Source organism: Diorhabda carinulata, chromosome 6 (assembly GCF_026250575.1).
Source record: "Diorhabda carinulata isolate Delta chromosome 6, icDioCari1.1, whole genome shotgun sequence".
Classification (NCBI taxonomy): domain Eukaryota; kingdom Metazoa; phylum Arthropoda; class Insecta; order Coleoptera; family Chrysomelidae; genus Diorhabda; species Diorhabda carinulata.
Genome location: NC_079465.1, coordinates 11,489,848 through 11,512,743, shown reverse-complemented (window position 1 = coordinate 11,512,743; position 22,896 = coordinate 11,489,848). Strand labels below are relative to the sequence as shown.

At 31.7% G+C, this 22,896-nt stretch overlaps 2 protein-coding genes across 19 annotated transcripts in view; one reads left to right on the top strand and one right to left on the bottom strand.

Moving 5' to 3' along the window:
* LOC130895024 (uncharacterized) overlaps positions 1-22,896 on the top strand; it is a 721,573-nt gene that overhangs the window by 466,358 nt on the left and 232,319 nt on the right. The window lies entirely within an intron of this gene.
* LOC130895032 (uncharacterized) lies at positions 17,551-19,077 on the bottom strand. The gene is made up of 2 exons (XM_057802143.1): positions 18,643-19,077; positions 17,551-17,861 (listed from the first exon to the last, which is right to left on the bottom strand). Exons 1-2 carry the CDS (start codon positions 18,949-18,951, stop codon positions 17,652-17,654), a joined length of 519 nt encoding a protein of 172 aa, XP_057658126.1. The 5' UTR covers positions 18,952-19,077; the 3' UTR covers positions 17,551-17,651.

The window sequence follows — 22,896 nt, the reverse complement described above, 5'->3', positions numbered from 1 at the left end:
ATTTTCTGAGATACGAGACAACTATAAGCTATTTTAGAAAATTATTTTATTCAAAGTAATCACCACCAACATCAATGCACTTTTGTAACTGAAGTTTCCAATACTTGAAACATTGAAGCTTGTCATCTATGGTATGCTCTCAAAAAACTGATGAATTACTATTTCATTCTACGTCGTGAAATTTCGGCCACATAAATGTTTCTTAACGATAAAGAATAATCAGAAATTACATATGGCCAAATCAGGCGAATAGGATAGATGTTTAATGACGGTTACATTATTTTTACGGAAAAATCAACTGTGTGTGACTATACATTTTCGTGATTCAACATTAACTTGCGAATATCAACTGACTTAACAACTGCAAGTAAACATTTTGTGGTGTATAACATTGCTGTAATTATACATGCTAAATAGTTTTTACTCTTCATGTACCACAAAATGAAACTGCTAACATAATTCCCTTGACAACACTTTTTCTCCATTGTTACTGGCTCAGCATTTTAGAAATCGTTAGGCGTATATGGCACCCAACGAGTTAGTGTTTTTTGCGTATCCAACACAACGAGTTGCATCATTTTGTTGATAGATGCATTCGGAAACTTCTATCATACATCTCATACTCTCAATGTTTCTAACAGCTACTAAAAAATAGGGTGTTATCACCAAACGATATCGTTCCTCTTGTAAATTCGCTATACCACTGAAATACAATTGCTTCTGAAAACCGATCTCGTAATTATTGTAGATCAGAGTGCGTACATGTTCTCTCCACGAATTCATATTTCGATGCCAAATCGTATGTTCCACTGTTTACTCTATGATAGCAGCCACTTAACTCAGAGCTTACTAACTGTAGCTTACTGGAGCTTACTACTTGAGGATTGTGGTATGTAAAAATACAATATCGTCAACTTTAAATCTAGTTTAGTGACACTTCAAAATAGAGTAGAAGTAGAGTAGTAGAACTCTTTTATAAACTAAAGAAAATTTGTGTTTGATGTTTTAAATGCTAACAGAAGAAGAAATATTCAGAATAATTAATGAACAAAATCGTGTATTCTAATTTGCAAAACGCAACACCCAAGAAACCTCAAACAATCCTTCAGAAGCCCTAGTTAGCTTGACTATAATCTTCCAATATTCTTGGCGCATATATGGGGCAACAGTACGACAGCTCTACATAATAACCATCTATATACTTTTTTTGAGTAGGAGAGAAGATTTGTATAATCCACCTCTCCACATAGTACTGGAAAGCGAGGCAGAAAAAACGTAACTTAGAACGTTTGGAACGTTTGGAATCTCCAAAGAAAAACCGTTTGAAAACAAACACTCTGAAAGCCTGGGCAACACACCAAGCATTTTCCAAGTAGAAATTTATGTAATTGAAAAATATGACCAGTTCAATCTATCGCAAACGGGAGATCATCATCCTGTCCAATAGCCATGCAGTCATTAGAGCTTTGAGCTCTTATATCATGAAATCCAAACTCGTTTAGGAATTTTCTAATAACATAATAGACATTTACTTATTAAAAAGCTTGTTAACTCATCAAAAGATACATAATAAACATGTTTTCACTGCTCCCATAAAATTTAGTGAAAACAAAATTCAAGCAATTGTTTGAGATTAATTGGGAGCTTCATAATAATTATGTTTCAACACTTTTGGATTTAAATAACAGGAAAAGTTAAAACGGGAACAGTTAAGTCTTTATGTACATCGTTTGTTTGTTAGAAATTCATCATATTTTTGGCAATAATTAACAAAATTAAATCTATACGCAAAGCCCTAGTCTTGATTGTAATATAATCCTGAAAAGTTTTCTTTGATGAAGTATCAACAGGTTGTACGTAATGAAGTATTTGGAAGGTTATGAAGATATTAAAACAGAAAAAAATATCATTCTTACCATATCTGTTACAAATTAAAAAGAAAAAAGGTATTTATGACATGTTCTATATTATAATTGAATATAATTGTAACATTTATTAATTTTTATAAATAATATAGTAAAAAGTTATTATTCTGGTTAGGTTAGGCAATTAGATAAAGCGGAATTATAGAAAAATAATGTCTTCAGTCTGGTATTTAGAATAATTATTTTTCTTAGTAACATACTTGTACCTTTATTTCTGCATTATGTGATATTTGAAAGTTTTTTCTTGTTGTCTCACGTTTCTCGCGTAGCTGTATCAAGAATAAAATTATAATAATTTCATATTTAAAACTTTAATACACTAATTAGAACACGACAAACACTGTAATAAATAACACTACACTGAGATATCACTAATTATCTGCTGGGATAAGTTGTATTTTTCGTTATATATATATGCTCCTGCAATAATTCTAGAACATTGTAGAAACTAGTGTCTATTAATACGAAATTTCTGTCTAGAAACAGTTACTCTATAATCACCATAGATTATTTTTCAAATTTCCTCATCTACTTTGGAGCTTGTTATCATCTTAAGAGAAAACTTAATGGTTAAAGCGTTGTTTAAGGCCCATGTTCAGACACTGTAAACACGATCTCACTTGAGCGGCTTTAGTAGCAGAGAGAAAAACTTTTCTTGTAACGTGAGAAATCGCCAGGATGTATTTACAATTAAGCGTCGATCATCCGAAGGATTGGGTAACATTTGATTTTCATTTATATAGAAAAAATCTTTGAAAAAGTCTAAAATAACTTCGAAGTTGTTCTATGGAAAGTTCAAATTGTACAGTAAGGTGTGCGAAATTTAAAACATAGTAGTAAACACTGAAAGTGGATTCGGCTACAACGAGTACTGAAATATTGTGAATTTATAATAAATTTTATTCTAATAATCTCGGGTATTGTAATTATTCATAACAAATTATCAGGAGCTGAAATTACACTGCAGCGCTGTTGTGGGTCCTTTAGAGGAATATGGTATCAGAAATTCATAAATGACTTTGGCAAAGTCATGCGACATTCTCCACTATGTTGAGTTAGCGTCAAAGCATACTTAGGAGTTGGGTGATTAATAAGTCTATTGGGAATCTGAGATTTTTGTTTGTTATGGGGTTTGGTATAATTTAGTTCATTATTGAAATTCTTATAAGTTATCATATTTTGAGTCCCACAGAAAAGAGACTTTTCAATGTAATTATTCATTAATAATATCCTTCTTCGAGTCGAAGCTAGTCAACAACCACAAATGAATGTTATCGTAATTATAAGGATTTGTAAAGTATGAGACATGCTGGTTGCAGCTTGAGTAATTACTGCTATAAAACTTCATTCACCATATTTTTGTCACGATCACACTTTGTAAATCATAAAAGATTGTTTTACATACCATGTTCTCACCTCATAACAACATAGACCATAATAATTTGTATTGCTCAAACAATAACTTTAGTAATAAAAATGGGAGAAGAGATTTTATAGGACAGTAAATTAGAAGCTTGTGTAAATTGGCAGAAGAAAACGACGTAAGAAATATTAAAATTGCTAAATAAAATTAAAACAAAGGTTATAATAGAAATAAATGGCAAAGACAAGTAATCAAGAGGATCGCTAACAGTTAAGCAATTAGATTAATAAAGAAGACGTAGAAAAAGAATCGATAACATGGACAGAAGAATATCTATTACTGGTGATGATTGAACTTGAGACAGATAAGTCAAAATTTATAATGAAGACCCACTCTGTTAAATTAATTTAACGTTTTAAAATGAGCCGCAACTGTGTTAATTAAATAAAAAAAAAGTTGTTCCATAATATATTAATAGCTTGTAATGTTGCTTTTAGTAAGAACAAACTCATTTTTCTTACGAATTGTTGAAGAAAAACTCTGTTAATAAAATCACTACAAAATTAATGACATTAGTATTTTTGAGTTTTTTATTTTATTTTTATTACTCGAAGTTGATTCTTCTAGATATAATCAATCGTCAGTGGGTGTCTAGTCCTTAAATTCTTTTAAAAATTTATTGAGGATTTGTCCATTAAAGTAAATCTAATTAAAATACTTCGGTAATGATGGTACTAGAATAAATACGACCAAGCAAACATTCGAATCAAATGAAAACTTTATATATTATAATTCTCAAAGTAAATATTAATCATTCACTACTTGAAATTATTATATCAAATTCATTCTCATTTAATTTTGATTGAATTACTATTATTTCTCACAAATAATTTATACTCTGTTGTCAAGGATAAATTGTATATTCATAAATTATTCTTGTATAAATATAATTGTTAAATTATCAAAATTCTTTAATATTTTGATGATATTACAGATTTTTTTCTATATGGAATTAAATAATCGATTGATCAATATTGCTTTTGAGCTTCACCATGATCAATAAGTTCATTGAATTTAAGGGGTGTTTAAATGGGAATTAGTTAAAATTTACGTCATTAGACATGATTAATCACCAGAGGTTTATAAGTCGACAAATTCCCCATTCACAGAATTTGTGTGGCCGTTACAAGAACCTAACCTAACCAACCAACAACGTAACTGTTGAAGCGTTTTCCTTTGAAATATTTTTTAGCCTTATAAATAGATTGAAGTCGTCACAGGATGATCAGACTGCTCCCAAATGAACTTGACCAGTACAATTTGTAAATCCATCAAATCAAAATCTTAAGCAATACAGGCCATTTGCTTTGATGGACTCACAGTAAGTCATTGTTAATGTGTTGCTCGAGGTATTTGATTGGATCTCGAACGTTGAAATCGTCGAGGAACATCACTGCCTGCTGCTGCGTCAATTGGACAGAACACGCAATTAATTGCTCCTCTCCTGCTTCGTGTGCATGTGCACAATCAGGACGGATATTACCTTGTGCCACAAGAATTCTCACTGCGTCGTACCAAAGCGCATTTCCAAATTTAAACCATTTGAAAGTATAATAAAGCAGCTAAGCAAATTTTAGAATGCTTTCATGTATGGTCAATCCTATACAAGATACTTCTGCTTTAAAATCTGAAAACTGCAAATAGTAAAGAGTACATTAAAAATTTTGTATTTCTTAGCATTTCTACTCATAGAGTTAATATCAATGATATAGAGAGGGAAGTACAAGAGTTTGTTCAAGTAGGTCAAACTGCTTATTAATGAAAACAGAATACCTGTATACCACTCCCTATCTCTCTAGAATGTTGAAAAGGGAAAAGGAGGAGAAATACAAGCTTGTATTTTAAAAGGTAGCAGAGCTAGATATATAGAGAGTGGTGAATCATTTTTCTTTATACCACACTGGCATTCCACAAGTGACACTTTTTGGCCACTTACCAGTGAAACTGTTTCTAATCCATATATTCGTAAAAATTATTTTTAATAAATTAATTAATACTGGGTTTTTCCATTTGCTATATCACTTTTTGTATGAATTACTATTAAAAATATCATTTCGAAAAGATATTCTTTCAGTGAAAGATATCGACTTTATACAATTGATTTATTTTAGTATAGTTTTATTTTGTAATGTTAAATAAAAAATTAACAAGAAAACGCTCAGAGTTCAAAGGCCTTCATACACAACATTTTAAAATCAATTTTATACAAGCACAAAATGATAAATGGAAGCAAAATTTCATGTAAACAATAATTACAAACAAATCAATTTCCAAGAAAGTGTCAGTTTCAAAATTCTAATGAAAATTAATTTTAATCGGTCGGTTTTTAGAAGTATTTGTTCTATTGATAAGATTACAAAATAATGACTATTGCATATTATGGAAATGGATGGTTACTGAAGCTTCATTGAAAAAGACCAAAGAGAAATGTAGCAAGTAGACTTTGCATTTTATCATTCGGCACATACGAGTATATAATCTATCTATACTATGTAAATGATTTTTTTACGGGGAACAAATTTTTAGATACAGTCCTTTCTCATTTATTCGAAATTCAGGGAAAAGATTAAGAATTATCGAGACAGTGCAGAAATAGGAAACAACGAATCGGGTAAAAATTATTGGCAATTTTTATCACAAAATCACAATGTTCATGTAATACAAAACGGGAATTAATTACTTATTATTCTTGTTTGCTTCAAAGCACATCGCTAAGACTGATCGATAACATTTTATTTCAGAGATAGTGCCTGAAATGCTGTTTCATTTGTATTTTTGTAATCTGTTAAATGCATATATAAAATATTAAAGACGAAGAAAGCAGCATATAAATGAAATTATACTATTGGGGAGAGAGATAGAGATAGAGAGAGAGAGAGAGAGAGAAATAGCATCAATTTACGACTCTCTATCTTCTTTTACTCGCTAATAAATTCAAAAATTGTTATTCTCCTCTTTTACCATTCGTACCACTTGAAACTTCGATGTCATTTCGAGTAGAGAGAAATAGAGAGTGGTATACCGATGTTCTTTCTTTCTTTCTCTGCCAGTCATTAGGGTCCAGTTGCACAAACTCCCATACCTCACTCTCTCTATCTTTACTATTTTCTCTAAGGCTGAAAGCGTCTCTCACGTCTTCCATCGACACCTATGCCAAAGACTATGATGTATTATTCTCATTTTCATCAGACATAACAAGTTTTTGAAATTATGGATAATCTCTTGGTCAAAGAATAGAGTTTTCCGTTTTGTTGTTTCAACTCCACGTCAATAATTAGTTCTTTAGTCACTCAAGCTTTTTTATTACCGCGATTTGTTTTCTCATCACTCACGGCTTCAATTTATCATCCATCTAGATTTTACGTAAGTAAAACTGTCAATCTCTCTTCATTATGTTTTTTCCTATGATATTTTTCATCTTTCAAAGTAAGAGTTTTGTCAAGTAAACATTTGAAAACAAAGCTGGTTTCATTAGTTTTAAAACAGTTTGGGGCATCTCAGCCTGCCAAACTGTTTCATTAACTTTCTCAATTTCCCCACAAACTTGTTTGAACATAATTATGTCCTCTTCTTTATAGCTTTATAAGTCATTTCTCACTAGCTGCCAAGTTTTTGATGCTTAGAGTGGCCGCGAACTCTTGTTTTTTTTTTGTTTAACTTTTTTTCGAAATATAAAGATATGTTTTAATGAATTCATATCTCCAAGATTCTAATAATATCAGGTTTTAACTAACAATAGTTGGCTGTATATTGAAGAATTAGTTGCAATTTATCTGGTTAACAAAAATTCACGGGCGGCTTTTTTAACAAAAAAGTTACTTTACTGTAAAAAAAATTATTTTTCAATATATCAAATTTCCGTGGAATACGTATTTGTCTTTTCCAAAATCTTTTTATTCGTGTGAAATTGCTTTCCACCACGTCATCTTTTTAAGTTTTGTAACAGAAATTGAGAAGAGATGATAAATTGAAATATATTTCGGCTAATTCATCTGCGTCAATAGCCAACAAATGGGCAGGCGCAGTGTCGCGTTACAACAAAAATCTTTTCAACAAATGCGAACGTTTCCTTCAGCTCAACGTCAAAACGTGTAAGTAAATCAGCTGATCGGTCAGTTATCGTTTTTTCATATCAATCAATAGAGACTTGAAGCGCAAAATATTGTGACTATGACCTTATTGATCAAACAACGGTTTTTGCTTTCTTGGTTTTTTCTTTATTGAATCATCGGATGAAACTCATTATTTCGACCAAGTTTTAACTACTGTGATAGAAAAATTCACGTAGATTACGTTTGAATTTGTAATGCGAGCGTGCTTTGCTTGATCTGCATCAAGCAGGTAGCTTCATGTAACCTTTTATGCAAAATAAAGCGTACCTGTTTTGCAGCACTGTACCTTCCAACTGGAACACATTCGTTTGAATTCTTAATGTTAGGTCAGTATTAATGAATCATGGCGCCCACCTTATAGAGGACTTTATCGTTTGTAACTTTGTAATATATTGCACACCCCTTCTGTTACTTCATTAACTATCACACGTCCTTTTAATCGACGATTGCTGAGTACATAGAAAATGATTCTATTAACGATTACTGGAGTAGTTATATATGCAATTTTTTAAAGCAGAAACCCCCTTACAAATCATTCCATTACCGAAAGTTAATATATATGTAACTTCGGTTTCTTCAATTGTTTTTCCACATGAAAAATATTGTTTTATTTACCCAATAAAGAAAATAGTTTTTTTATGTGAGTATTAAAACTAATTTATCTGTCAGATTTATATATAATTTCATCGCATGACATAAGTATAACTACTGTAGCCTAAATTATTATTTCATCAAATCGCTTTCGAAAGTTTGATAATGATGGAGATTTTTTAAGAACCGGTCTATTTTATAATATTAAAATACCCATATATGTATTTCAGCTGTTTCTTTTTTGTTCAACGACCCTATGTTATGAATCTTTATGCTAATTATTATTTTAAAAATATGATCCTGAAATAACATTTATCTCGTTTCGGTACGAATTTTTTCTTCGTTCACTTTTTGCATTCTTGAAATCAATTTGCAAATTTAACAACCGTATAAACCACAACCTTTTACAGTTGCGAGTTTTTATAAAAGAAATTAACATTTAAATTGTGTACTTTAAATCTATCGTTAACGTTTTGTCTTTTTTCAAGCTGTAGGATAAATTGTAAAGTACAAACAGTAGTTCATTCTATTAAAATTCAATATAAGTAAATAATTCCTCTGTTTATTTTATTCTTGTCTGGAATTTATCACATATATATATCTGTGTGTCGTGTCAAATTAAATTAAATGATGACGGTATAAAAAAAGTGGTTTAATGAAAATTCTTGCATAATGGGAACACTTGATTTATTATAGGGTATATTTGTCAAGTGTTTTTATTTCTGTTGATCTCTTAGAGATAATAATGAAACGTGTGAAGCAGTCATTTTGAAATTTGGTATGTTTTAAAAATATAATTTCTATAGGCAAGTATAGTATTGATTTTCACAAACTTACAGAATTTATTAAGAATTAGTAGTCTGTTCAAAATATATATTTGAACTAACAATAATTCCCACAGAGTGTAATTTGTGTCAACACGTTGGGTTTACCATTAGAAACAAGATTTGTTAATTTGTGTGTGTTAATAAAGTTAATCAAGGTGAAACGTTTTATTAACAAAAGAGTAGACAAAATTTGGAGATCATAAAATTATTTACAAAAATGGTCCTTATACTTTTTTCATTAAGATTCACTATTTCTAAGATATCTCGATGGTAAAAATTTAAAAAGTTACATTGTATATGATATGCACACATTTCCACGCCACGAATTTTATATAGACGACTGATTAGTTCTCTGCCTTTAATTTCGCACTTCGCTCAAACTGTACCGGAGCTTTGATGCTTTTCTCAAATTATTTCTGAAAGTAAGACAGTTTGGGTGAGGATCATGACCCCTGTAACCCCCTTCTTGAAACCACGCCTCTTTTCGCTGTAACTACACCAATATTCACAATTACAAGTTATCGTCTGGTAAACTAAAACCTATTTTCCTCCTAAGAATAAAATACTAGATTTGGAGCAGAGGTATTTATATAATTAGCTATAGTGACAGACAATAAGTATATTGGGTTGAATAAGAAGGCTGTTAATATCCGGTTAGAAGAGCACATGGCTCGATTGAAATATGAACGGACAGAAAAATTGGGTATTGCCCAGCACGCTGTCAGTCATAATCATGTTAAAAATGTATCCAATAAAAAACTGTTGGATTCATTTAAAACCATTGATATTGTTAAATATAATAATTTAAAAAGGATTTGCTTTACAGCCCACTCAATAGTTTATTTGTTGAACATTATTTTCCCGCCGAAGTGGTTTTTTTCGCTGGAATTGTGTTTCGCCGGATATTTTCATATAAGTAGGTAGGTCAGCAGGTTTTAGTTTGCCTTCAGTCTCTGAAGACGATAACTCGTTAGACAGTGTTGGTGAAGTTCAGTATGAACATAACCAATAGTTACAGAAATCATAACTTCGTTTATAATACTGACTGTTGCTTTTAAAATTTATTATAGTTCTGTATTCATATCTTAATCTAATTGATAATGTACAAAGTCGACTTCAATATGTAAATCTGAATTGATATCTCCCATTGATATTCGTTTAATGAATCCAAAATACCATCCAATAATATCCAATTTCGATCTTGTGAGTCAGTTGAACCATTGTTGAATTTGGTTGTAGAATCTGTACAAATGTTTGGAAGCAGAAATAGATATTAAAGGAGAACAAGATCTAAAGTTTGTTTTTCGTTTTATGTATTTTTTACAAAAGTGATATCTAAAGTTATCTATACATTTAATCTTTTTAGGGCTGGATAAACGAAAAGGAGAAAGCGAATTCCTTCTGATATTATCTTCTAAACAGGAGTCAATAAAATTTATGTAAGGCTACTTTACCCATCTCTGATGTATTATCGGAAGTAAAAATAATATACGAATTTGACATTTTAAATAAGTATTCAAACTTATTTAAGGATATAATTTGCTGTTGAGCCTTGCCAGGCTTTAGAAAGTAAATCTTGATCAACTGGAGTTCGTACAGTAATTAGAACTGATAAATCAGTGTCTGAATCAACCAAGATAGTTGTATTGAATTGCTCTATTGCTGTTTTAATAATGAAAACATCAACGTCATTATCTCATTTCAATTTAATATTCTTCATCGTTAATCTGTGACATTAAATTGCTGTTTTTTGGAGCAAACATATATTTATCCAAATACCACCACCAATATATTTATTTAGGATATGGCAGATTGGTTCACATTATATACTTTTACAATTTTTATAATCACGATGTATTAGTGAAAAAAGTATAGGGTACGTATTTTTTTAGATAATCCTATGATATTGAATATCCATTAGAAATCTTTTTTGGATATATAATTAATCATTATATTCGTATTTAACAAATCGATTTGTTAGAATGACTCGAAACAAAGGTACAAAATTTCAAATTTGATTATGATTCCTGTTGGTGACAGAACTAGAAGTCAACAACAGTTATTTCAAGAAAAACATCTAATGTTGACACAGAAAAAGTACAGAAAATGAACTGAAATGTAGTTTCTTCAGCAGTACAGCATTATGCATGAATTTGGATATTGGAGGGCTTCAGTACCTATAATGATATAGTTGAATATGACTGTGATCATGAAAAAATAACATTTTTCTTATTAGTAGTTCCAGCAGGTTCTTATATCTCCAAAATTGTTTCGAATGAACAAAAAAGGACTGAATTTAATATTTAACTAAAATCAACTGTTTATCACAATTATACAAACGAATTTTATGTACTGAATCTTGATACAAAGTCAAAAACATATTTCTTTGATAAAGATAAAAACATTTCTTTTTTGCTAGAATTAAGAACCAGACACATTAATCAAATATATTTCTTTGGTCACTCATAATGAAAAGACTGACTAGGAAGAATAAATACATTTAAAATTAATACAATTATGTATATTCCAATACTTCGTCATGAAACACGTATTTTTTATTTATTTACACCACCCCATAATCCTATTAAGAGACAGAAAAAGTAATTTCTATCAAATTGAAGTACATAAGTGACAATCTCCAATGTTTACTATAGAATGATATAGTTTTAGATCATTTGCGTAAAACAAAACATTAGAGCTTAATCTCAAGACAATGGCATATGAATACTAAAATAGAAAAACGATCCAAAAACTGTGAGCTGGGGCACTCCAGAAGTTGCGTTAATTTCAATAGAATTGAAACCATGGTACTGCAATTTTCTATCCGTCAGGTATGACATGAAAAAATGGTAAATGACTCGGCTTAGATATTGTTAGATAGCTGCCATATATGTTTTTTAATCTCAAAACAAGTGAAAACTTGCAAAGAGGAGATAGAATTATTCGTTATAATTTGAATATTTTACAAATAGATTGAGCACTTTTAATCACGTGCATCGCGCGGTGCCACAAGTTGCCATTGTAGGCGAGTTGTTGGCCGGTAAAAGTCTTCCTGGTTGTCGCCACCTCTTATCAGATTTATTACAATGCAACTCCTGGTTCTTTCGACAAAAAAGCGACACTATTTAAGCCATAACGTAGCAGATGGAAGCCGATCCAAACGAAGTCTCCCAGAAATGCTACTATTCATGGATTTAACGTTGAAATTAATACATTGCTATCTAAAGCAGTAATTTAAAGATTTTGTTTTTAATTTGATTTTCATAAAATAATTCATTTTATTTTTTGATGACCTATATTTACCAATACAACAAGATTAAATTAAAATTAAATTCCAATGTTTTGTGTTTGTCTAATCCATATGGTATAGTGAAAGTTGCAGGTAATGTTTAAATAGTGTATAATAATGTCCTGCCTTGTCTCCATTGACTCGTTTGACCCATACTGCCATATAGAGAACTATACCGAGAAAATTTCTCAATTATTTATTTCAATACTACTCAATCTAGTATCAATAATTTCACAAAACTAACAAAGTAGACATATTTGTAATCTTGAGTACAAAAATTATTTACCGGAAATGTTGTGTATTCTGTAGTAATAAATTAGTAACCACTTGACCAAAATCTATAAATATCTTACTTTTGACTTTTCTGAGGTGACAGTATGCAGAAATTTATGCTGTGGGTGGTCCGAGAGAATAGCATTTTAGGATCTACAAAGTGGTGTAGCATCGCCATTTGGTAAAATAGATATATTATAATTTCTAACTGTATTGATTACGTTCTCTTTTTCTTTTTGTCTGTACGAAAATTTGTGGTATCTCATCTCATTATCGTAAACCAACCAATCTCCTCATTTTCTGAATACGGTTTCAACTACACAATGAAATTCAACTAACGATTCCAGGTGCACCATTTAAACAATTTTAAAAAGAATTGCAAATTGCAAATTGTACGTTTCGTTTATACATGCAAATTATTTTTCCCGTAGAGTTACGCCTGTTTATTAAAATTATGCATTTGTTTCGGGGAAACACATATTTTACAGTATTTAATTATCTTCGTTTCCATCACAAATGTATTAATGAAACAGAAGCACCATTGACAACAAGATTTAATTCTATTTCTCACGTCGTCGTCTCATTCGATAATAAATAAATACGTTAATACCTTAATAAAATAAAAATTTTTCCCGTGCACCATCTAACATTTATCAACTATTTGAAAAAATTACTCGTAGTATCCCGTAAATTCTTGTTATCTGTAATGTTATCTATTGGTGCATCTAGTGCCCCTAGTGGAACAGTGAATTATTATAGAAACACCAATTTGCTTTTACTGCATTCAGTGCACTTGAAATCTCTATGTTCATACCTACGGTATTGAAATTCGGCCAACCATAGAACGAGCTATGTGAATATAAGCCTAAAATATTGTATAAAAAAAGCAAATATGGTGAAGTGTAGAGGTATCATAAAGAAAATAATTTGGAATACAGGCCTAGACATACAACTGAATGCTTGAAAGATATCCGATTGTAGTTGGACACAATATTATTCAAGGACAAATGTCCAGCAGTGGACGTGTGCTGGTATACCTCATACATTAGGTCGCCTTAATAGTTCTTTTAATCTAATTTACGGTATTTGAAGTACTGGGTGTTTGAGAAAGTTGAGGTAAAATCAAGTCAGAAATTGTTTATAGTACAACATAGTAGAACAATTTATAGTCGCGTCAGAGAAACTCATTCTTAAGTTTTGACTCCATCGTAGTTCTTAGTACCCAATAACAGAAAAGTAAATGCATAATGGCAACACGAAATTTAAGTATTCATTATCGTATATCTATTACGAAGGTTGTTACTTAAGTTTTGAGATATGGCAACACTGGTGTGAACAAATCTTACATTGCCATCTTAAAGTTTGACATTGACATCATACGAGAGCTATTTGAGTTGTTTACAAATACTAGAAACATTAATCTTGGTCAAAAAATGGAATTAAATCGCGAATAGTTTCGTGCGATGATTTTCGACGTGGACTAAAGCAACAGCAGTGTGCCGATCAACTCACTTCGACTTGTAGTGATGAAGCACCATCTTGAACCACCATGTGGCGCCGGTTTTCTGAATTCAATCGTAGTCGCACTTCGCTACGTAATGAATTCCGTGAAGGTCGCCTAGAATCGGCTGCTATGCCAGAAAACATCGATGTTGGGCGTCAACTGATATTGCAAGATCGTCATGCGACATACCGTGAGATTGAATTGGTAATCGTTCCATTCACATACATTCAATATTGCATGAACATTTAGCAGTCAAAAAGGTTTTTTTGCGTTGGATACTGCATAATTTCACAATCGCTCAAAAAAAGTTCGTGTCGATTGGTGCAAAGAAATGTTGAGAAATTCAATCATCGCGGTGCTTCAAAAGACGTCTATAAGATTGTGACAGGCGACAAATCATGTATCTATGCATATGAACCCGAAATTAAATAATAATCGACTGTATGGGGCTTTCAAGATAAGACAAATCCAGTATAAATTGCTCGCGCACGAAACACTTCGAAGTAAATGGTCGCCTGTTTTTTTCGGTATAACAGGACATGTCGCTACCATTCCATTATCTTATTCTTTCATGCATACGAAACTATAGAAAAACGAGACTTCCTATAATGCTTCATGAGAAACTTCCATTGTTTGAACAATTTCTTCTGCCAACTCCTTCAGGACGCTTTTTCAGACTGTATTTTTTCCAACTTTTACGTATAATTTCATAATGAGTCGTTGCTCTAGTGTTATACATTAATTACCTCCAGAAAAATAAACAAATCTGATACGAACGAAAGCTGCCACAATACTGATTTGTTCACAATAGCGAGAGAGTGCATTTGTAACAGTAAATTTCTGGCGCATGCATACTTCTTCGGTAGTACCGTCAAATCAGTTATTAATAACTGTACTGCATATATAATAATGTTAAACACGTTGCGGAAGAAGAAACTGTCAGACTTAATTGAAGTCATCTAGTGAGAAAATATGATTCCATGGATTTTTTCATTTGTATTGGTGAAACAAAATTGTGAGTTTTATGATTAGTCTTATACCAATTTTATTATTATAACTCCTTTAACCTAAAAAACGTTAACATATTTCGACATAGCAGTTGCTAGTAGCAGAATTGTTGCAAAATTCAATGAAACAGGATTGCCTTAAAACAAAATGTTAGTCGTTTTTAGTAAGTGTTTCAAGAAAGAAAAACTGCACCCATACCAAGGTCATCTTGTTCACAAACTCTCAGGAGATGATCCGGACAAACGTTTGACACTATTGTCACTATTGAGCTTGGGAAAATATCCACTGGATTGCGACAAAACACAACCATCACCCCCAACAAATACATTTTTGGATAGAAGTTGTCATGATCTTAATTTTTGAAGGTTACGAAATAATCAGTTTAAAGGAAAATGGATTAGAAGACTCCTAGGTCACCTGATCTTACTCAATGTAACGAATTAGACATAAAATGACTCGTCAGTGTCAGAGTGATTAGTTAATTTAGAAGTTATTATTAAAATTGATTTTATTTCGATTTTTATTTAATTCCTCGTTTCGTATGCGACCCACACTTAAATAATTTTTTTATTTTCATTAATCGAATATAGATAGCGTCTTAACTTCGACAAATTCACGTTTTGACGCGAAATTTAATAAACTTTTAATATTATTCTAAAGAACGAACATTAACTTCATATATTTGCAGAGCATGTTACATCTTTATCTGGAATTATTTGTTATGTTTTGCTAATCTTGTACTACGAATAAGAATTTTTATATCACTCTTGCGATACCCTTTACAACCCATAATTATGTCGTCCACTACCTTTTTATCACGCAATTTCATATAATATTTTCAATACTCTACAGAAGAACTGCTTATCATAAAACGTGAACACTTCAGTATTGACCGCAATAAAAAATGAAATCTTTAATCAAAATTTTTATGTTGCGAACTATATTTTAACGTTCGCTTAATAAACTCCGATATATAATAATAAAGTGAAAATAGCTTGTCAAAATCATTATTTTCATCAACATAACGACTAATTAAAATAGCCTATATGCTAAAAATTCATTTGATATAACATAAAATAAATAATGGTTAACATATATGACATTTTAATTATTACATTCGCAATGGTGGAGCGTAGTGTTGAATAATTGTATTAAAATATTTTGAAAGAGCGTACTGCAATTAAGTCGACCAATTATAGTATTTTTCATCATTATCAGTCACGAATCACTGCTACCAATAACGTTGATTAATAGTTATATCAAAGATTAAAACCGCAAACCAATATGAGGTCTGATTCCTTAAAATTTAGTCATAACCGTTTTTATAGTTAAATGGAATTGTTACAATTTAAGAATAGAATCCGTCCATATATATTGTATGTATTACAGAGTAGCCTTATCCCTCTATAGTTTTTGCAATTTTTATTCCTTGCCATTTTCCATTGCTCTGAAATTGTTTAGGTGTTTCAGGCTATACGTAATATTCTGTGTAATAATTCTATACCCATATTTCTTAAGCATTTCCATTTTTAATATATGTACTTTCCCTATTTTCACCTTTTCTATCGCCTATTCACAAATCTTGAAAAATAAAAAAAGGGAAAACTGTATTTCTTACAATTTTACTTTGTTTAGTTCTCACAATGCTTTTTAACTAATTGGAATAAAAAATTCATGTACTTCCACAAGAAATACGTATATATTTTAACTATTTGATGGTTACGGGTTAAAAAATTAACAACAAATATTGGAGAGAAAGGAAAAGGGGTCGAGTGTTTCTAAACCTTTATTCTCTCATATCATTATGAAAAAAGTATATCCTTAACTGACTCATTTCACATTTTACTAATACTTGTGTCTCTTCTAGCATCAATAATTATGTTTTTAGACAACTAAACAGCAAATTTGCGCAAGTTGAAGTTATCCTATTTTTAGAATGTTAAAATCCAAATAAGCAAAGCTTATAGCACAGGTCTTACATATACAGAGTTTGACCAAAAAATACGTGAATGAATTTTCATAGTAGCAATTACTTAAAAGTTACATGTTTGCCCCCTTTGAACAGTATTCTACTATTGCCGCTCCAATTAATAAAAAGTGCCAAAGAAATTAACGAAATGTTGAAATTGCTGATAACATGATAACTTTAAAAAATGTTTTGGTTAAAGAAAAAGAACGAACGACCTCAAAACAACTGCATAATGTGGTCAAATTTCGTTAAAACAGACTATTTAACAGCTTATTGAAGAACTCAAAGTTTCAAACGGATAAAAAAGAGACCTAGTAACAAGCAAAAGGATTTCGTCTTCTCCATTACAAGACTTCAAACCGTAAGTCTTCCTAGCTATTCACATCCATCTTATTCATCAGATTTAGCACTATACGACTTCTGAATTTTCCCGAACTCAAAATATGTATTAAATGGAAAATATTTTGGTGCCATATATGCATCTAGAGATTTCACTTTGAATTTGATAATTAAACAGCTCATACATTACTAGTAGTGGTTCTAACAACATTTCTGGATCTTTATAAGCCCTAAAGTCATTACCCATAGCTGAAATACGAATATAAATTTATAGAAAAGATACAAATATCAGGTGTAAACCAACTTTAATTGTTCTGGATAACGTAACTTATAGAAAAAACTTGTAGAGAAAAATTATATATCCAGGATTTCCTCCGTCAGCCTTCTCCGCTTATTTTACTTTGTTCGGATTGAAATAGTAGGTGCACAAATCAACACAAGTGGAACATTCTATGCGGCAACGACTGCAAGTTTCACAGTCCTTTCTGCATTCACAGCGAACCATCTTAAGGAGGCACTCAGGCACAGGGATGAAGCGATCGTCTTTCGCCTCCCAGCCGAAAGTGGTGGCTGGCAATGCATTCCCAAGACAATCCTGAATCTAGAAACAACTCAAAAAAATATGTATATATAATTTTATAATGATTGTTACCGCATGCTCCTTAGGAAACTTTTGAACTTATTTGCAAATAAACTTGGAGGTTTCAGGCAACTCCAGACGTAGGTGACAGTACTAGAAAATCAAACTTGTCAGCCAAGGACTGTCTGCCAACAATCTTTATATAATGCTGCACTCGAAAGTTGTATAGAATGCTGAATTGGAGCTATTGTACAGAGCAAGAATGAATTGCTTCCACACTTGTGTTATCCTTGTTTTGGATGCATCTCTAGAAAATTTTCTATTTCAAGGTTATTGACCTCTACATTTACGACAATGCAGTTCCCTTTGCCAAATAAGGCAGACATAGTATCGCGCCCAGATACAGCGTGGATGAAAAGAATATCTTCTGCCTGCTTAAGTCCTCACAGCAGTTAAATGCACTCGGTCTGTATCAGGGCTGCTGACTAAGGTGGGAATAATCATACTTTCACAGTCCTTTTGCTGACAAAGAGCAACGAGAAGAGCGAGGATATCGGTGTCAGTGGCAACTACATTTTCTTTGCCAGCTCTATTAGTATGTCGGTGTCACCCTCTACCTGAAGCATGGTGTAACCAACGTCCTGGAGCTATGACTGAAGAAGCTTTGTCAGGTCTGTTTGGTTGTGCCCATTGCTCAGAGAGTTTTCTTTGGCTACTTTCACAATGTTTTTCTTTTCAAACTTTAAATTGATTAATGTCTTCTTGGCAATTTTCAAAAATTTTGATAGTACTATACACGTACCTGTCGCTTTCCAAGTCGAGAACGCCGGTCAGTCATTTTGGTTCTGTAACAACTACCTGATAAAAGACCTACTGGTGATAACCGGTCAAAAGTGATAATCATAAGAAATTGCTTGAAATTTGACATCTGTAGAAATAATGCTGTCAGTATTTTGTGATTTTCTGAAAGTGCCGGAAATTCTGAACAAACCCTGTAATTTTTGGAACTACACGATTTTTTTCCACCTTGTAGTGGTTTTTTAGCTAATATTCCTGGCTTAAATTTCCTGTGTGCACCTAGAAGCAACCAAATATGTATTAAAAATACCATCGACGACTCCTGCAATATATATTTATTTTTGAAATAATAACGATAAGAAAATTATTCACTACAACATAAAATAAATCATTTCTATTATACAAAGCTCACATTTTGAACAACCTACAATTTAATACTCCAACATATTTTATACATTATATTGTATACGGTGCAGTGTTGTGGTGAATGTAAGACGTTTAAGTAGTTTATTGAAAGAAAAACACAAACCTTGGTGTTGTGAGCATATCGTTAAAAAGATGTTTACAACAACCGTAATTCTGTTTCAGAATATGTGATTAATCATGGCAATTTTCACTGCTGCGAACAGTGAGGTGAAGAAGATGAAAAGGGGTATATCGGGGGATTGCCGTGTGCCAAGCGAAGATTAAAAGATTTTCTTATAAACTACCTAACAATTTCGAAAACGAGGCGCATACATGTACTTACAAACATCTCAACAAAGGGCAGGTGAAAAGGGAATAAAGAAAATCCCAAGACGAGTCGGCTAAGAGGTATTCATGTTTAGGACAGCTCGAAAACAGAGTCGGATCGGGCTCAATATATTCTTATATTGTTATATAATATGATTACATTAAGACTGCCAGTTTATTTTACAAGGGGCGTATAAAAAGTTTCTAGACATGGATGAGTACATTTTAAATATAGGAATAGTGTCACACTAATCTATTTATTTAAAAATTTGGTCCTTTTAGAGAATTGTTCCCCTAGTCATTCTCAAAGTTTGTTGCAACATTCTCACAAGTCTAACAGTGACAGAATTGAAAAGCACCTGGTATTGATAACAATAAATATGGAGTTGAGAAACTAAAGGAAGAACTCGTCTTCTTATTCTAGATTATAATCGGTAAGTACCGTGAAAGTAGAAGCTAAGTATATCCGTACTGATACTTATGAAAGGAAGAAAAAGAGATCCTGACAATTATAGAAACATATCATTGTTGAACCCAGTTTTATGAATTTTCACTAAAATCGTAGTTTTAAGACTTGAACTAATAACAAGGGATCGATAGAACAGATGGATGCGGATGATGGAGTAGTGGCGACAGAATGAAAGATGACCAGTATGAAGACAAGTGCAGATAATTTAATATGAGTATTTTAACTAAAAAAACTCAATGGTCATAACCAATCATCCGATTAGATGTAACCTACCTCTCGACAACAAACAATGGAACTCAATTTACTTGAAGTAGCAATATCAAGTAAGAGCGAAAACACGAACAAGCGATAAAATCATCAATGTTCAGCAGATATTTGAGATGAATGATTTGGGAAAACAATATGATGAGTACTCAAAGCAAAAATGAGAATCTGCAGAACATACGTAAAACCTATTCTCACGTATGCAACGAGAACAAAAGCTGAAACCTCAACAACAAAAATAGGATGACTGAAATGGAAAGCTAAGAATAATCTAGGAAAATAGCTTCAGAGTTAGAATGAGAGGTCGGGATATTAAAGAAGGGCTAGGAATTAAAGATGTTGCGAGAAAGGCTAGAAAACTCGAAAGAAACTCAGAAAACAAGAAAACAAATACAAGGAGAAATACTAGGTAGACAGGGGTCCTATTAAAAGAAAAAGATGATGGTGATAGTCTTCTTTACTGAACTCGTTTAGATTGATTCTAGATGGAAAATAGAACTGCCACGAATTGTGTCACCTATTAGGAAAACAAGGTTGCATTAATTTTTCGACATTAATCTGGTACACACGAAAAAGTAATAGATGAGATGATCTTGTTTTTACTGATTCGTTCATGATGACAGGTTATTGTTTGATTCAAAAAATGAAAACGATTTAATCATATCATAATCTCTATCACATTACTCTATACATTTAATGCTTTGACTGATGTAAAATTATTGACAATAAAAATTTATCAGTGTATAAAGCTTAGAATTTTATTTAGATACTATAAACTTTGTTTTGTTTTATTTTATTTAGTTTCACGCTACAGTTTCCACCATTTCGGATATCAAGTAACAGAGAAATAAATTAATGCAGTACATTGGCGAACTCGATGAAATTGATTTAACACTATATTGGATAATAATTTAATAGCTTAAATAGGTTAATCAGAGTTACTGACCAATGGAAAATCTCGATAATTTTGCGAAAAACATCACTACAATGTTTACGGTATTCTCTCTCAAAAAAACATTGTGGAAGTTATCAACATTATATCAGTTATTAGAAGTAACGCTCTGTTAGGCATATCGCTCTTTTAATACACTTGGATTATTTTCTAGATAAAAGAGTAATTTCAAAAAATTGAAATTAAATGAATCGCGAATAAACCGACATGTATAAAAATAGTTCAAAGCCGGGAAATACAAAGTATTTAGATACATATATCAGTTGTTCTATGTCAATGTATCAGTGTGCAGAGAAGAGAATTGATAAAGCAAAACAACTTGACGAACACAAGTCTTAGTTTTGCTGAACTGAACAAATGATTTGTCGGCTTTATTAAATTAAAATGAACAGTGTAATAATGTAAAACTGTTTATATGCACTAAGAACATCTTAACCAGTCGTCACCTAATCACATTAACTTGTCACATTCCATTTCACAGGTAGCTTTGAAGGATGGTCAAGATGTGGAGAAACACAAGATTAATAACTATTGCTGCTGCTGCATTAAGTCAAAAAGAAAAAATGATCCGAGGTGCTATAGATAAACCATCTACTAGTGCTTCTCCGATAGTTATAATGATAAAAAAAACGTTATACCGGATACATAGGTCACTAAAATGATGCTCTCGTAGGTTTTATACTATTCTTCAATTTAGATTTGTGGAGTTGTTTTCGGGATAAAGAGTGGATCACTTTACTATCCTACCATTTGTCCAGTACAGTTTTCTCGGCATATCTAATCATGGAATGGGAACAGCATCTGGTTTACCTGAATGGCATTAGTATGATGAGTAAAACGTTTGGAGAAGATTTATTTAATCAGGAATAAGTACACGAAACAACAATTTGACACTTAAACAAGTGCTGTGCGTTCCAAAAAACGTCAGAATTATTTAGATCAGCTTGTATTTTTTAGAAGTATTCTAGAGATGCATATAACTGTTTGTAGGTGGATAAATCCTAAAATCAGAAAAACAAACTGGTTCTAGTTTCAAAGACGTTTACATCAAGCTGACAAACATTCCTAGAAGATGTGGACCCTTTGAAGTTACCTACATTCGTTAAGTTCTAGAACAGTTCGCGTTCTGTCACAAACAGACCGAGTTAGTGTTTTGTTTTAGTCCTGTCCGCTTGGGAGGAAATACGTGAAAGGGAAGGCCTACTCAGTGAATAATTTTCAGTAATTGAAAAAATTATTTGAATAGTCCTCGGACTGGGAATCAGGATCAAATCTATTGGGTCACAATACGCATAGTTTAAAAATGTTATATAAAGCACCCAACGCCGAAAATAGTCACATTAATTTTCTCAATTTTCTCAACACTCATTTCATTCTTATCTCAAGAACTTCTTTTCACTTTATACTTTGATTATTATTAAATACCTGTTTTTTAGTTTTTTAAATGTGTACTAGAAGACGGTGAAGTATAAATTCGTGCCTTTAAGAGGCATAGCCGGTTAACTTATTAAAAACAGAAAAGGATGATCATAACCTTACCATTTTATCTACTCACATAATCAAAATAATAATTTCCGAGCGACTAATTACTGATTCATATTTCAAGGAACTTTGTCCACTAAACTTTCGGAGATATCATCTATTTCGAGGACTCTATATTTTAATCTAACCCCTTATACATTTTCTCCATCATCTTAGCAAAATGTTATATTCTCAAAATTTATCAGACAACTAGGTGTCTACTTTCTCAGAAACGACCCTGTTACTTAAATATTTTACCTGGTGAATATTGGGTTTCTTGGTATTTTATGTATACTAAAGATTTTATGATTGTGCCTGGT

Bases quoted from the DNA above. Each gene is read 5' to 3' on its own strand.
- LOC130895032 (XM_057802143.1), bottom strand. From the start codon at position 18,951: ATGGTATTTTTAATACATATTTGGTTGCTTCTAGGTGCACACAGGAAA. The intron at 17,862-18,642 runs GTACGTGTATAG...AGTTGTTTCTAG, and splicing joins CTCGACTTGGAAAGCGACAG to ATTCAGGATTGTCTTGGGAA.